This window comes from Gymnoscopelus microlampas (assembly GCF_963454915.1).
Source record: "Gymnoscopelus microlampas genome assembly, chromosome: 17".
Taxonomy (NCBI): domain Eukaryota; kingdom Metazoa; phylum Chordata; class Actinopteri; order Myctophiformes; family Myctophidae; genus Gymnoscopelus; species Gymnoscopelus microlampas.
The window spans coordinates 41848391-41865403 of record NC_139954.1 but is presented as its reverse complement, the minus strand read 5'-3'; the positions used below and the strand labels follow the sequence as shown (position 1 = coordinate 41865403).

Here is a 17013-nt window from a genome sequence, read left to right as displayed (position 1 = left end):
AGAAAATCTGTTGTATGTTGTAATTTGTTTTGTTTTGTTTAATGTTATGCGCTGTTTACAGTAATCAGCATCATTGGAAAAGAGAGCTTGCTCTCAATAGGCTCTATGCACAGCAGCCATATTATCACTTCCTTCACAGGTGTTACCAATGATACTAATGAAGGCTCTGTTCCATTTAATGTAGCACAGTGTCATCAAACCCCTCCTCAAGAAGCCTACTCTCGACTCAGGCATTTTGGCTAACTATAGACCTATATCGAACCTCCCATTTCTCTCTAAAATCCTTGAGAAAGCAGTCGCCAAGCAGTTATGTGACTTTCTACATAACAACAAGCTATTTGAAGCTTTTCAGTCAGGATTCAGAGCACACCATAGCACTGAGACGGCATTGGTGAAGGTCACAAATGACCTCCTGATTGCATCCGATAATAACCTTCTCTCTGTACTGGTTCTGTTGGACCTCAGTGCTGCATTTGATACTATTGATCACCATATTTTGTTGCAGAGACTTGAGCATCTGGTTGGCATTAAGGGTGCTGCATTGAACTGGTTTGAGTCCTATCTGTCTGACAGATTTCAATTTGTAAACGTTAACGATACACCTTCACTACGCGAAAAGGTTAAATACGGAGTCCCACGAGGCTCTGTACTTAGACCAATACTATTTACTCTATATATGCTTCCTTTAGGTGGGATAATTAGGAAACACTCTATAAATTTCCATTGCTATGCAGATGATACACAATTATATCTATCAATGAAGCCAGATGAAACAGATCAACTGGCTAAACTTCAAGCATGTCTTATAGACATCAAGAGTTGGATGACCCGTAATTACCTACTCCTCAACTCGGACAAAACTGAAGTTATTGTACTTGGCCCTAAGCACCTCAGAGATAAATTAGCCGATGAGAATTTTACCCTAGATGGTATTACCTTGACCTCCAGGGCCAAGGGCGCCGAAACCGTGGGTGCCCGGGGGCTAAAGCACCCACTGTGGGTGAGGAGCACCCACTGGGTGCTGGTCCAAAAAAAAAAAAAAAAAAAAAAAAAATATATATTTTTCAAAATCAGATCGCCTGGTTCAGATCGCCACTGAACAACCGAATTAACCGAAATAAAGTTACAAACCCCCCCCAAAAAAGTCAATTAACAGACCAAAACCCGCAATTTTTGTGCGCCTTGTTGGGCACCCGCTCGCGCTTATAAATATCGGCGCCCCTGTCCAGGGCCACTGTAAAGAATCTGGGAGTCACGTTTGACCAAGACATGTCCTTTCAGTCCCACATAAAACAAATTTCAAGAAATGCCTTTTTTCACCTGCGTAATATTGCAAAAGTTAGGCACATTCTGTCCCAAAATGATGCAGAAAAACTTGTCCACGCATTTGTTACTTCTAGGCTGGACTATTGCAACGCTTTACTGCCCAAGTAAATCCCTAAATAGCCTGCAGCTTGTCCAGAATGCCGCTGCGCGCATACTGACAGGAACCAGAAGAAGAGATCATATCACTCCTTCATTGGCCTCTTTGCACTGGCTCCCGGTTAAATACAGAATCGAGTTTAAAGTTCTCCTCCTCACATACAAGGCCCTCAATGGACAGGCACCAATATATCTCAAAGAACTCATCGAGCCCTATAAACCAACCAGAACACCACTGCGCCCACAGTATGAAAAAATGCTTACGGCTCCAGAAAACCCCAAAAAAGAGGAAAAGAACAGGAGGCAGAGCATTTAAGTTTCAGGCACCTCAGCTGTGGAACCTTCTCCCAGTCTCAGTCCGCAAAGCAGACACACTCTGTATATTTAAGACTAGACTAAAAACCTTTCTCTATGATAAAGCCTATAGCCGAAGTGTATAGACTCAGTCACCCTATAGTTATCCTCTCTCCCCTCCCCTGCCCCCCCCTCCCCCCCCCCCCCCCCCTTCTCCTCTCGTCCTCTCTCTTCTCGTTCTCCCTTTGGTTGTGTGGGTTTGTGTCCCAATGGTACAATCGTAATTAACCCTGTACGGATTCACGCTCTAGTAAGGCCTGCCACTAATTCTACAACCGGGGACCCGCTCCCCGGAGTTTCTTTTATTTCCCACGTCGCAGGTCCATGGACTGTCAATACGGACCCCCAGCTGCGGCTCAAGACTGTGACTGCGGACCGGGCCTTTCCATGGAGCACGACCGTGGATTTCTACTACACTGCACTATATGTACTATACCACTATCTAACTATATAAATGGCGAGCGACTTCCGCACCCTAGGTGCGACACCCCACAGCTCTGTTATCGAATAAACAACGCACCGCCAGACCACATGTCGCCAACTGACTCGCCACGGCGGCCGCGCTGAATTTACGCGTCGCGTAGGGGACCTCTCATTGCTCACTACACCTTTTCCACCGCGCAACAAAATTTATTCTACTCACCAAATGTCGGACAAAACGGAAGGGGAGGCAGCTTCGTACCGTTTACCGTGCACACCACCGACACCGCACGGCGACGGGTTTCGCCGAAACAACACGAGCGGCCGCCATTGCACTCTGCCCATGTCCTCCACAACAGCACACACACAGCTCCTTTGCTTCAACCCCCCCCCCTTCTTACGTACCTCCTTTGTTCCACCCAGGCCGTTACTTTCACTTCCCTCATGTCTCGATCACAATATGTCCGTCCTTCACGTGCCATGTTCATCCCAAACACAAAAACAAACAGCCACCGCCAGAGCACAGCACGCTGCCCAGGGTAATATGGTAAACAAACCTGCCTAGGTTCATGACACCACAGGACTCGACAGTGATGTCATCATTATGCAACCCGGAAGTACAAATACCAAGGATAGGTCAGTGATGTCAGTCGGGTTGCCAAGTTTGCTGCCAGGTTTTAAAAAACAAGCGACAGAAACAAGCAAACCGTGCATGAAAAAAAAAAAAAACTGCCGAAGGGGTCCGCCATGTTCCAGGGGGGTCCCCGGGGGTCCCAACACTCTCAGGGGTCGGCGGACCACCAGGGGGTCCTCGGACCACCAAAGTAACAATCACTATTAACATTTTTTCCAAACTTTTTTTTTTTTTTCTTTTTGGACACTTTTACTCCGGCGATTTGGGTACCCCAATATACACGCACCCACGCTGGGCCCCGTGCGCGGCTGGGGTTGAGGGGGGCGTAGCCCCCCGAAACTCTAGTATTATATATACTGTATATTATCTTAATATTCTTATATTATACCATTATATACTACATACACATTATTGCTGTACTATATTATACTATCATATATATCACATATTACACTATTATATGTGCTACTATTGTTACTGTTACTACCTGCACACTCTCTCTCTCTCTCTCTCTCTCTCTCTCTCTCTCTCTCTCTCTCTCTCTCTCTCTCTCTCTCTCTCTCTCTCTCTCTCTCTCTCTCTCTCTCTCTCTCTCTCTCTCTCTCTCTCTCTCTCTCTCTCTCTCTCTCTCTCTCTCTCTCTCTCTCTCTCTCTCTCTCTCTCTCTCTCTCTCTCTCTCTCTCTCCTCTTTCCCCCGACACGGTCGAGGCAGAAGGCCGCCACCCTAGAGCCTAGGGCCTGCCTGACGTTTCTTCCAGTTAAGAGGGAGTTTTTCGTTGCCACTGTCGCAAAAATAGCTTGTTCAGGGTGGGATTGTCGGGTCTCTTCTCTACATGTAAAGTGTCTTGAGACAACTTGTTGTGATTTGACACTTTAATAAAATTGAATTGAATTGAATTGGTTTCCAAGAGCCCCATAACTCTGAGAGTTACACACCTGTAAGGGACCATTTGGAAGCCCATGAGGGTCCCTGGACCCCAACTGTAGACCCACTGGTGTAACAGAGTGTTTCCAGTGAGCCAACATGCACAATATCAGTGCCCTGACTCTGTTTGACCAGATTGGAACAGAGCCTTCATTAGTATCATTGGTAACACCTGTGAATGTCTTCATAATATGGCTGCTGTGAATAGAGCCTATTGACCTTCCTGAATAAATAAAGGTGAAATGAAAGATCAGATCAGCCAGGCAGACTAGGATTTACATCATCGCCGCTGTCGGGCAGAAACCTCATACGCCCAAAACTGTTACTTTTCAGGAAATGGAAAAAAAGAACCTGTGTTCCAATGAATCCAAAGTAGTTATCATTTAGTCACAAGCTCTTGTTACTTTTCATTGGTTCGATATTTATAAAAACCCACACATACACTTAAAGTTAAAATCAAAAATAGATAAAATAGCTGATCAACAAGCTCACTCACAACTCGTTGCATCACGACCTGTAATTGTGAGCTTGTAGTTCGGCTATTTCTGTGTGACACTGTAGTATGATGAAGTAGGGCATTCATTTACAGAAAAACACAGCTTGCGCTTGTAGATTTTTAAAATTAGATTTTCTTTTACCTAATGGAGATTTTGAATTCCTGCTGTGCATTTGTCAGGAATCTGGTGAGTTCTTCATTTGGTTGATAAAAGCCCATGAGCAAAATCTCCTTCATATTCGGTACCTACAGAATACATAAGATGTCACATATTAGACAGAATGACATCAGAAACCAGAGACGCACTCAGGCTGATACAAACATCATGTTGTACAAACATTTCCCCAGGACATTAAGAAAGACTTACTGTATTCCAACAATACTTGTATTCCAACACCCTATATTTTATCCTTTGGCTATTCAAAAATGTAACCCAATCTAAGCTCACAGAAAACTAAGGATTTTTTTTCGTGCAAAAATGTTGCCTATAATGTTGGACATCACTCAAAATCAGATCAGATAGGACTTTTCGGACGTTTCAATGAATGGGCTGTCAAGGGTTGGTATTGCAACTTAGATGCCAGATGGCATTATAGCGTCTAAGTTGCTTGCGGCTGAAGGTTTATATGAAGTCAAGTCACCCACCTTTGCACATGCTTCAATGTGATGCTGGAGCATTGGAACTCCAGCTACTGGAAACAAGGGCTTGGGAACTTCAAATGACAGCGGCCTAAACCTTGTGCCTGCAAAACAATTGCTTTTAATTAATTACATTAATTAAACAAAACAATTTAATATCATTACATGTAGTCTAATTGACAAACGGACGAGCTACATGTGCGCTGCTGCTTACTGTTCTGTTGTTGTAACCAACCAAAACAAAGGCTATATTGCCTTTTGTTTGTTTGCGTGTTATCATGTTATTCCACGTCATTAATTTAAACAAGCCCACCACACAAATACATGTCATGCTCATAATGTTAACAGGAAGAGTGGGCACTAAGGAAGGAAGGAATTTAGTCCAAAATGTAAAAAAAAAAAAAGAAACGATTTTAAAACTAATGTAAAGTATACATGATTAGAACACGCTTGAACATTAAGGTCTAATATTTCTACAATTGCTACAAAATATGTGTATCCAGTCATTTTGGGGCATAAACAAGAAACTGAAGGATAAATGTACAGTAGGTCTGATAATGATGTACCGTGCATGTTCACATCATGTATACTTTACTTTACTCAAGAACATTTTCCAAACATTACAAAATAGCCAATTTTACATGGAGGTGCCCACTCTTTCTTAGTGCCCACTCTTCTGTATCATAATACGGATACAGGATAGGTGGGCACTATGGACATCTGGGCACCTCAATGTAAAATTGGCTATTTTGTCCAAAAAGTAAAAACATTAAATATTTGAAAAATGGTTCTAAGTAATGTAAAGTATACATGATGTGAACAACTTCTTGTTTATGCCCCAAAATGACCGGATATACAGGTTTTGTAGCAATTATAGAAATGTTAGACATTAATTGTGGAATGTTTAAGCATGTTCTAATCGTGTATACTTTACTTAAAAGCAATTTCTACATATTGTTTACATATTGGAAAACATATCCATCTAGCAGCGAGGTGCCCACTCTTCCTCGGTGCCCACCTATACTGTTACCCATAACACACATACAGTAACAGTACTCACTACAGTACACAGCGTTCAGTCTAATAAACTGCACATAGCATCCAGTGAACAGATTCTCACCTTTCTGGGGACCTCCGATCAAAACCACTGCCTTCAGCATGTTGATTATAAACAAAAAAATATAATTAAAGATGATAAAGTGACATAAACATAAACATAGACCCTCTGACAGAAGCTCAGCTGTTCCTCCTCAGACACGTCACTCTCTACTAGTAGCTGTGTTCCGTGAGCAGAAATAACGGAGCAGAAATAAGACTTCCGGTTGACGATCTCTTCAGAATAAGAGTACCCTCTAGAGTAAAAAGAAACCATTGAAAATCATTGAAAAACGGTTCATTTGCACATTAAAACTATAAATTAAGCATTTAAACGAAGCTATATAAGACATATTATGTTTCTGTGTAACAAAAACGTTTTTTAAAACATTAAAACATTATCTAAATGGATAAATGCTGTTCAAAGGACTGCAAAGCCTATACAAATTGGACACTGGACCGGAGACGGCTGGCGATGCCAGCACTTGTGACACACACACGTGTTCAGGGAGACCCCCTCTACACTGCCACACTCTCCGCTAAGCGGGAGAGGTGTAAAAAAAAGAGTGGCGTGCCGTCCAGTGAGGTCAGAAAAGTGCCCTTTTCTGACATTTTCAGACAATAGTGGACACTGGACCGGAGACGGCTGCCGATGCCAGCACTTGTGACATACACACGCGTTCGGGGAGACCCCCTCTACACTGCCACACTCTCCGCTAAGCGGGAGAGGTGTAAATAAAAGTGTGGCGGGCCGTCCAGTGAGGTCAGAGGTCAGAAAAGTGCCCTTTTCTGCCATTTTCAGACAATAGTGGACACTGGACCGGAGACAGCTGCCGATGCCAGCACTTGTGACATACACACGCGTTCGGGGAGACCCCCTCTACAACGCCACACTCTCCGCTAAGCGGGAGAGGTGTAAAAAAAAGTGTGGCGGGCCTTCCAGTGAGGTCAGAGGTCAGAAAAGACACACACACACACACACACACACACACACACACACACACACACACACACACACACACACACACACACAACTACAAATCTACTTATATTTCTGTCCTCTATCTTTTTTTATGCTGCGTTTCCATGTTGTATATATGTTGTTAATGTTAAATAATATACATTTTTAATGTTTTTTTTCTGATTACATTTGTATTTTAGTTTTTAAATAGGTGAGATTAACTTTATGAACCCCAAATCCTTGTTCTTTTTTTTTTTATCTCACCTGCACTATCTACTATTATTATTTGTAGCATATTTTGTGGTCTCTTTTATCATTGTTTATTTGCTTCTGCAATAAACAATATTATATCATCATCATTTTCCAAGAGTGACCTGGCCTAGAGTCAGCATTATTACAACAATGGACAAACAATAGAAAAACAATACATATATGTACAGTAATACACACAAATCAATATCCAGTTAAAGTGCAAAACAGTGCTAAGTGCACATTTAATGGGGGTCAATAGCCAATTTCAAACTAGAACAACATGGCACTTAGAAGTGATCTACTGTAGTATAAGCCATTTAAAAAGACATACTGTACATCATAAATGTATTTTTTAAAAACAATTGTGTCTTTTTTTAAAAACGTGCCACTTAGAAGTGTTTTAGTATGAGCCATTTAAAAGGCATACATCATAAATGTATTTTTAAAATAGATTTGTGTCTTTTAAAAAACATTAAAAAATCACTATCTTATTTTGAAGGCAGCCGGAAACCTTATTTCTGCTAGCTCGAAAACCGGAAGTCCAATTTCTGCTCACGGAACGGAGCTGATGGACAGTACGTTTGGATTGGTCTCTGGAGTAAGTGTGGAATCGTGGAGTCTTATTGTAAATCCTTCAGTGACCTCTAGTGGTAGTAAGTGGTAGTATCCTACAAACCCACAGAGAACTTTAAACGGTGTATTGTTCGTGCAATGCTGCAAAATACCTTATTTATGCAGACTTAAGGTAAATTACAACAAAACATGGAGTGACCTTCCTGTCACACACACAGAGCTCTGAAGAACGACGCAACAAAAAAACAAAACTAAACAGTGTTGTAGGTTTATTCTTTTATTTTTTTAAACAATTAATTAACAAAACAAACAAATAAAGTGCACAAACCTCTAAATATAGTCTATACAGAAGCTGTCTCAAAATACCTAAGATCAAATGAACTAACTTTCTTCTTCCGAGACGCATTGGCAGTGTGCAGTTTCACAGAGCATATCCCATTACATTGCCAACATGACATCCTCTTGCTGTGGCTGATCAGCAAACCTCCAAGGACACTAGCCTCTCTCACACACTGACAGGACCAAAAGGCACAATTCTCTCATCTAAAATCTACTAATTCTATATCCTCAAGGTAAGGATTTGCCCTCCTATAACAAGTATTATTTTAAAGTAGTAGGCTACTACATCAGGCAATATGCCTACTGTAGATATATAGGCTTGCTTGTGTCACTGTTTTCTTTGGCTTTTACAGCATGAATATTTTAAAATGCTGGCCCTGAAAACAGGCTTTCCATATAGGCATAGCTTGGCTAAAGTAGAGTCTGTGCACTTACAGTAGGCTATGCAGTTGTTAAAGCTATTGCAGGGGGGGGAATTAGAACAACAGCCTAGTTGACAGGATTAGTTTTGAGATCATGAAATAGCTAAATAGCATGAAATAACTTATATCATATTTGGCTAATTATGACCTAGAAGACTCTGAACAGAATATGGTTCATAGAGTTCACTTGTTTAGTAGCCTATATGTGACATGCGGACTCATCCTGATGTAGCTTGTCCATCACTCATCCCCTCTTAAAGGTGATCCACTGTATCATCATGTCCAAAATAGATTCCCCTCCGGCCTACGAGGAGGCTCTGCAGGCTCCCAAGTATGGGAACTACCCGCCACAGTACGGGTACCACGCGTACGGCGGTGCCCTCGTGCCACCGCCGGCTCCGCCGCCCGCCTACAGCCCCAACCCCGGCATGTACCCCATCAGCCAGCAGCCTGGGTACCCGGGCCAGGCGGCCGACTATCCCCACGGAGCTGGCATGATGAGGGCAGGGCCTGGCTACCCCCCTCCGTCTGGGATGCCCACCGTCATACCCACTCTGTCTGCCGGAGTGCCCAATTCCTTCTCAGGTTGGTGTGTGTGAGCCACAATAGCACAGGGGTTTGAAACACTGGCGTCCAATAATAACAAGATATTAGGAATTTAAACGGCTTATAGTGGAAGTTATGTATCTAAACCGACCCCCTGCTTATTCTACAGGAGACATGGATGATTTTCTGAGTGCCCAGTGGGAGAGCACATCCGTTCGACACGCCTTCATCAGAAAAGTGAGTTTTGTTATGAGTTGATCGTCTCTCATGCAAGAGTGTTTGTACACATTGACAGTCATTCAAAGCAACAAGTGCCAGAACTTATGTTTTTCTTTCTTTCTTTTAATCTATGGGCAGGTTTACTTGATTTTGACCCTTCAGCTTACCGTCACTGTGTCAATTGTCGCTGTCTTTACATTTGTGTAAGTATAGTGTCTCAGACATACTGTATATCCCTTATGAATTTCATATAACATAACATATGGTTTGATGGCACACGTTTGTGAATAGTAAATCCTTTAATGTAACTCTGAGAATGCACAAATGGTCCATTTGATTACATTTGGTTACATTTACATTTCTATATTCCCAGAGTTACGAATATATAGAGCTAACACTTATTTTAACACTGTTATGCTATAAAGAATAGCCTCAACAACTGCATATCACGTACACCACCTTTAAGAGATGGTTTTACTGTGTACCTTTTTGTTGCATTTTCTTTGTATGTTTCTAGTGATCCAGTGAGATCGTTTGTCGTTCAGAACCCTGGCATCTATTGGGCATCATTGTGAGTAGATAGAATGTGTCCTTCTTGAAATAAGCCTCTTATTATTAGATGTATTTGTAGTCATCCCATGCAGTTATAATGTATTTGTAGTCATCCCATGCAGTTATAATGTATTTGTAGTCATCCCATGCAGTTATAATGAATGCTACCTTTCTATCCCCCCATAGTGTGGTTTATTTTATTATTTACTGCGTTCTCATCTGCTGCAAAGAGCCAAGGTAACCATGGCAATGCTCCCACAGTATAACCATATGATGACTAGTGGAAAACTGTCTTAAACGATTAAACAATACACATGATTTGTCCTACTATTTTACACGTGTTGTCGTTTTTGTTTATTAGGAGACGCTTTCCATGGAATCTGATCCTGCTGTCACTCTTTGTGAGTAATGTTCACTGACAGATATTTTTTATTTTTTTAAACCACCCTATATGAAGATTTCCCCCAAATCTCCAGATATTTCCAAAGATGTAAAAAAAAGTTTCCCCAAAAAAATTAAACCTGTTTTCCCTATTTTAGACATGTGACACATGTCTCACAACGCTTTATGAGGCCACACGTTTGTAGTGTATTACAACAAAATTTAAAATAGCTTAAGTGGTTAAAATTGACTTTGCAGGTTAGGTTCACATATTCCATGCATTTACTGTATATGACAAGTGTACTGCAGGTCATTTTTGTGTTGCATTGTTTTATTTCATAATGTATTAGTAATCAACTATACTGTCTTCATTCACCATCTCCTATTATCTCTTATAGACTCTTGCAATGTCTTACATGACCGGAACAATAGCAAGGTTTGTTCTTCTTTACCGTGACTACAAAGAAACCCATTTTGATACTGATAAAGATGTGGACTATAAGTTATACGGTTTCTCATTTTCAACCTTATTCTGTATTTCTTCCCACCACAGCTACTATGAAACAACGGCCGTGTTTCTTGCAATCGGAATAACAGCAATAGTGTGTATAGCTGTGACGATCTTCTGCTTCCAGACCAAGGTACGGAAGATATAAATTGTGTCTGTGGCTTCTCTGAAGCTTCAGTAGCCTGTGGCTGGTGAGAGAGGGCGTCTTTGTTCGGTGTGTAAAATAACTCCTTTGTCTCCGATTACAACGGGGCACAGTGGCCTTTAAATATTCATGCCTTTTCGAGGGTAAGATGTTATGTGGATCCACCTTCTGAATCTGATGTAACTGGAAATGAATGTTACAGTTTTTCAGCACATAACATCGAGTCTTATTGCAGCAGACTTCCTATTTTACCCCAAAAAAAGAAAAATATTGTTATTCACAGCCGCTCTCTCCCGTACATATCCATTTCGTATGGCCTTGAGCCAGTGGTTCTCAACCAGCGGTCCAGGGACCACCAGTGGTCCTTTTGAGGGGGTGCCAGGTGGTCCCCAGCTAAATGATGGAGAGTTGGTAACCAAATGGACACTTATAGATCTTTAACTCTTGAGTGTAAAATGAAACCAAATGGACCCATACGGGTCCATTTGGTTTCATTTTACGCTCTCAAGAGTTAAATTATTGTTAAAATCTGCATTACTTAATTAAAGAATTGTCTATTTTGATAAACGTTTGCCTGTCATCTCTCCTATGGTACCAACATCAATACAGCATGGAATTGTGGACAAAATCGTACCCAACGATAACAAAATATTCTAAGTTTTGTGTCTGAGAGGCTAAATCTCATCAAACGGTGGTCCGTGGCTCAAATGCCCAATAAATAATGGACCTTGATATGTAAAGGGTTGAAAACCACTGCCTTGAGCCATTAAGCATGTTATTTGTGACCAGCTCCACAGTGCCCTCTAGTGACTGCGTTTCTAATCACAGGTGGACTTCACCTCCTGCTCAGGCCTTCTGTGCATTCTTGCCGTTCTGCTCCTGATCCTTGGCATCATCACGGCCGTCGTCCTCTCCTTCCAATATGTGAGGACACTTCATTTGTTTTTACTGTCAAATAATACTTAACGTTTTCATCGACTTCATAGATAGTTTCATAGACTTGTTTGACAGGTGACAGCAACTATCATCAGTGTTGGATTGATGTGTATTTTCAGACATTTAACAAACCGTCAATACTTTCAAAACCTGACCTTTCACTCTGTACTTAGTCACAACGCCTGTAGATCGGTCATTTTTGGCTAAAGTTCTCCTCAGAATAGGGATGCTGGGCACGGTGGCGCAGTCGGTAGCACTGTCGCCTCACAGCTAGAAGGTCCTGGGTTCGATTCCCGCCGGGGACGCTGTGGGAGTGTCTTCTCCTCCACGTCATCAGCGCCCATACCCTAGTTGGGTATGGGCGAAAGGGCCTACTCTGTGTGGAGTTTGCATGTTCTCCCCGCGTCTCTCAGGGTAGTTAATACCCTCACAAAAACATGTAGTAATCCTGGTCACTATAACGCCTCCCCCATGACAGCCGGGGCGATTGATGGAGGGGAAGGGAACTGGTTGGAATAACGTGTTCCTTCCACGCGCTACGTCCTACCGGGGAAACTCCCCCCTGTCAGGTGACACGAAGGTCAGTTGGCTCTCATGCATTGAAGGAGGCATGAGCTCGGCCCTGGCCTCCCTAGGCTGGTGAGGGGAGTGTAGTGCCCAGGATCACTTAGAAAATTGGCACCGGGTGAAAAATAAGGGTTACAAAATTGTGGGATAAAAAAATATATTAAAAAAAAAAAAGAATAGGGATGCTGGGGTTCAAGTGGTTAACGTCAAAGAAAATATCCTATCACACAAAGATTTGGCGGCCCCCCTGTAGTAACTCTGAGGACCCCCTAGGGGTCCCAGACCCCTGTTGAAGACCCCTGCTTTAAGGGGTATTAAAGCAGCCCTGTTGGGGAGTAAGTAAGCCATTTGATTTCCCTTTTTAACAGAGACTTTGCTTCTTATCTGTCACTCCACAGATCCCCTGGCTTCACATGCTCTACGCTGCGATTGGAGCCATCATTTACACGCTGGTGAGTCAGTCCACGGTTCCACACGACACACATGTCTTCGATTAGGAAGCAAGTGGAGAGCTGTCATGGTTCCTCGTTCTGACCCATGTCAAATTTCATCTTATTCTATTTCTACCCCCCCCCCCACACACACACAGTGCAAGTGCAATATCTTGAAATTCTGCAGGCTAAATCCTGTTTAATATGTATAGCATTTTATTCTGTACTGAGAAAATGCATATTTATTTACATACAGTTTAGTCCCCAGGTATTGATATAGGTTTCAGTCATATTTCTTGCAGGAGTTATGGCCCTAAGTTGCCCTTGTCAATATGGCAGCAAGTCCACATTGACCAACGATCCCAGTGGCGTTGCCGTCTACGTATATTGTCTATGCCTTTAAAGCATTGGTTCTCAAAGTGGGGTCCGGGGACCCCCAGGGGTCCTTGGGGGGTACCAGGGGATCCCCAGCAAAGTTTTGATATAGCATCACAATTATTTTATTCTAATATTTGTTATACTTTGGCTATTCAAAAATAGCAGATCTACAAGCTCATAGCGTGGCACAAAGTGACTCGCTATTATGAGCTTGCTATTTTTGAAAAAACATGAACATTTGTGGCACAATTTATTTTCTGATGGGGGTCCTTGACATGAAAAGGTTTGAGAACTTACTACTGCTTTAAAGGACCACTTCACATATTTTCAACCTACAGTATCTTCATATAATTGGTGCTCATTATAAGTTTATAAGAATGGCCATTTCTGTCTACGCAAAATTGGAAGTGATGACAAAGAAATGAGCTGACAAAATTGGATCTGTAACACTATAAAATGTACCATAAGCTGATAAATGGGTAATCTCTCCTGACTGGCTGAAATTTCGTCACCTATACCTGAAAATGTATTCTCTGTTTATTAAAGCGCTGGAGAGACAGTGAGACCCCTGTTACTGAACAAACACTCCATAGCAATGATCACAATATAGCTTTAACCTTTTAACAAACAAAAAGTTGGTTTTAACCAAAAAATGTCACTTACCCTGTCAGCAAATAAAGGTTGCAATTTCTTCTCTTCCTGTTCAGTTTCTAGCATACAACACCCAGCTCCTCATTGGGAACCGTGAGTTGGCCATCAGCCCAGAGGAGTACATCTTCGGTGCCCTCTCCCTTTACATCGACATCGTCCAGATCTTCCTGTTCATCTTGCAAATCAGTGGAGCCGCCACTGATTAAACTATAGCATCATTTATACTCCATCACACCACGGCTGCGTTGTTAGCTAGAACATCAGTTCTTGTTGGCAAGCGACGGCATCATACTACAGAGTGTAAATTAGGCATTATTAAAAGGCACAATTATTAGACACACATCACTTTAGGCCTTATATTGTGTTACGCTATCATAGAATGACTGTTACCCATTAGTCTCAAGCAATACAATGATTCTTTACTCTGACTTCACACTTGTAAGTCGCTCCAGATAAGGGCATCTCCTAAATGCCTCTATTGTAATTATATGATCTATCTGTCAGTATTGAACAGTCTATATGCTATTTTCTCATGTCTCATTAACACTTAAGCACTTTGATTTAGATAGTGATTGTATTTTTTTTCCACCTAATCATGAAAGGGTAAAGTGAGTTCAGCATTACCATGAGTTTATTGATTGTAAATGCCATTGTATGATTGAATCTTATCAAATCAATAATAAATTACCTGTTTATTCCGGGTAAAAGGCCTTCCGGGCGGATCATTCATACGTCATTGTAATGTAGTCATCTGGGATTCTATCGAGGCTTTCTGTTAATGCACATCCTACGACTGATTAATGTTCATTAACTCCTCCTGCAATCAATGCCAGTCATGGTTAATCAACCAACTGATGAGGTAAGAAAACACATCAGATGTAGCATATTAAAGAGAAGACAGAAAAAAGCATTGGAAAATGTGTGATTTCAGTCCTTTTTTATTGACTTTTAGGCAGCCCACCAATTAACTTATAAAACATCTCTACTAATTATAATACCTGTGTAATTGCGTGAGACCACAATCATTATTTCTAACTCTGTAGTAGCAGTAGTAGCAGAGCTTGGACGACGTGTATCAAAGTTAGGCTGTTTTTAATCCCCATATAAAAGTGCTAAAACAAACAGATTTATCGATTGGGGAGATAGGTTATTGTGTGTGTGTGTGTGTGTGTGTGTGTGTGTGTGTGTGTGTGTCTCTGTGGAATCATGTCCCTAAAATCACTTTCCCCATTTCTAAACGTGAGCATTACCACCTCTACCTTTTTTAACCACGTAAACCCCAACATTCGTATTGTGGGGAAAAGCTTTCGCAGAAAAATAGCCGATTGGCAAGCTCACAACGCGTTGCAACGCAACGCGTTGTGAGCTTGTCAATCTGCAATTTTCTGCGAAAGCTTTCCCCCACAATAACAGAAAACAGAAAATACACTACCATATGGGGTTTAAATGGTCAATGTGTCTTGTTATGGTGACATACGATAGCACACGAATCACCATAATTCACCCTTTTGTTTATGATTCCCTTATATTTTAACGTTTAATCATAGTGGCACTTCATAGGGTGGCACTAACACCTACTGCTCTCGATCTTCAGGATTGTGGGTTTTAGTAGTTTAGTGTCCTGAGGCTAGTATCTGTGTGCCTGTCCAGTGACAGTCAGGATCTCTGTTGGGGTCAGGTGGTCAGTGGCAGTGGTGGTGGTGGTGTAGGTATATAGGGGGGGCTTGTTCAAGGGGTCAGACGTTTGGGGTCACGTGGGAACATGGAGGTCTGGCGGACGTTGTGAAGGCCGAGGTACAACATGCAGACTCTCTCCAGGCCTGCAGGGGGAGGAGGAGGAGAAGGTGTGAGAATAGAAAGTAGGTAGCTCATATATTGCACTTTTACCTTAGCGCTAGGTATACTCTTGGTTGCTTGTTTTTGCAGGAAATGCACAACACATTGGGTGCCTGAATTTTTTAATAACAACTTACCGTGGGTGCCAGCATTCTCCCCATTGACTGCGCTTTGCTGTTTAAAGCTCTAGACTCCACGACGAGCAAATCCACGTAAAAAAAAGCATGCATTCATGGAGCGCGATGACCCTGGCTACATCCTGGAACAATAACATTTCACTCGCGAGTTACAACGGGGGGGGGGATCGCACATCGCGCATGACCGGCTTTCCCCACCGGAAACAGATTCGGAGATACTGACGTTTTAAAGAAGGAAATAGACAGGAAGCGGATGGGGAGCCATGTTTTTTTTTCCGGTGATCCATCTGGCCTATCCTTCTCAGGACCACAATGGGTACTCCCAGAGCTGCTCTAGCCCCTCACGTGTGGAAAAAAACAAAAAGACACCAAAACCGTTTAAATACGGTTTTGGCACTCCGAGTCACTTTTTGCGCCTTTTGCAAAACTGTTTATATACGGTTTTGGCACCCCATGTGTTAAGACTTCTGGTGATTAGTAGTTTCGTTCCCTACCTATGTTGAATGCACTTATTGTAAGTCGCTTTGGATAAAAGCGTCTGCTAAATGACTGTAATGTAATGTAATATAATGAGAATAGCGTGTTATCAATCCAGTGGTACATTTTAAGACATTTGGCTGATACTGTTCTTGTACAGTGCAACTTATAAAGGATTGTAGCATAAAATCCTGATCCTGATATACTTGATATACCTGGGCTGATTTTGTAGTTTGTTTTCCTGTGTAGTTTGTTTTCCTCTGCAGGTTAAAAACCTAACATGGGAGAGGCTTATAAGCAATGCAGCTGTAGCTAATTAAACAAATAATGGGTGTGTTGGATTTAGGAGTCCCCAGAGCCATCTGTGTGCCAAGCATAGACAGTAGACAATGGTATTGTCAATGCTTACACATTGGCACGCAGAAACCAAACACGACCATTCGTCATTTTATTAGCTGCACCTGCGTTGCTTACAATCAGTGTACTATAACTATACGATGAGCCGCATGCAAGTTGAAACCTGCCATGTTTTTACACTGCGGTACAAAACGAACCGCAAAATCAGCCTAGGGTTTTATGCCTCTTTAGTATGACAAGCAACCAGTAGTAAACACATTAGGAAGACAATGTTCTTGTGAACGTGTACAGGAAATTCTTTTTTTTTTTGTTTTACTGCAGTACAAGTGCTACACAAGCTACATTTGGAAAGAACACCAC

The 17013-nt window shown here is 42.0% G+C and overlaps 2 protein-coding genes across 3 annotated transcripts in view; one reads left to right on the top strand and one right to left on the bottom strand.

The window, feature by feature from the left end:
- Positions 1 to 8810: 8810 nt before the first annotated feature.
- LOC311064453 (protein lifeguard 3-like) lies at positions 8811 to 14378 on the top strand (the record flags this gene model as incomplete). The annotated part of the gene is made up of 11 exons (XM_084084283.1): positions 8811 to 9117; positions 9248 to 9315; positions 9436 to 9500; positions 9815 to 9868; positions 10036 to 10086; positions 10211 to 10250; positions 10629 to 10666; positions 10784 to 10871; positions 11712 to 11807; positions 12785 to 12838; positions 13903 to 14378. The coding sequence occupies 11 exons, from the start codon at positions 8811 to 8813 to the stop codon at positions 14050 to 14052; spliced, it is 1011 nt and encodes a 336-aa protein (XP_083940409.1). The 3' UTR covers positions 14053 to 14378.
- A 388-nt stretch (positions 14379 to 14766) lies between these two features.
- The window catches only part of dars1 (aspartyl-tRNA synthetase 1), a 45252-nt gene continuing 43005 nt past the window's right edge, over positions 14767 to 17013 (bottom strand). The window contains exons 18-19 of one of the 2 annotated variants that reach the window (XR_014602715.1): positions 15265 to 15666; positions 14767 to 15150 (exon numbers count right to left, since the gene is read on the bottom strand). Coding sequence is in view for 1 of the 2 variants with exons in the window: in XM_084084396.1 (XP_083940522.1) it covers positions 15575 to 15666 (92 nt within the window). In the remaining variant the exon portion in view is untranslated. Of the gene's footprint in view, positions 15667 to 17013 lie in introns of both variants that reach the window. The other variant, XM_084084396.1, reaches the window with a different exon arrangement.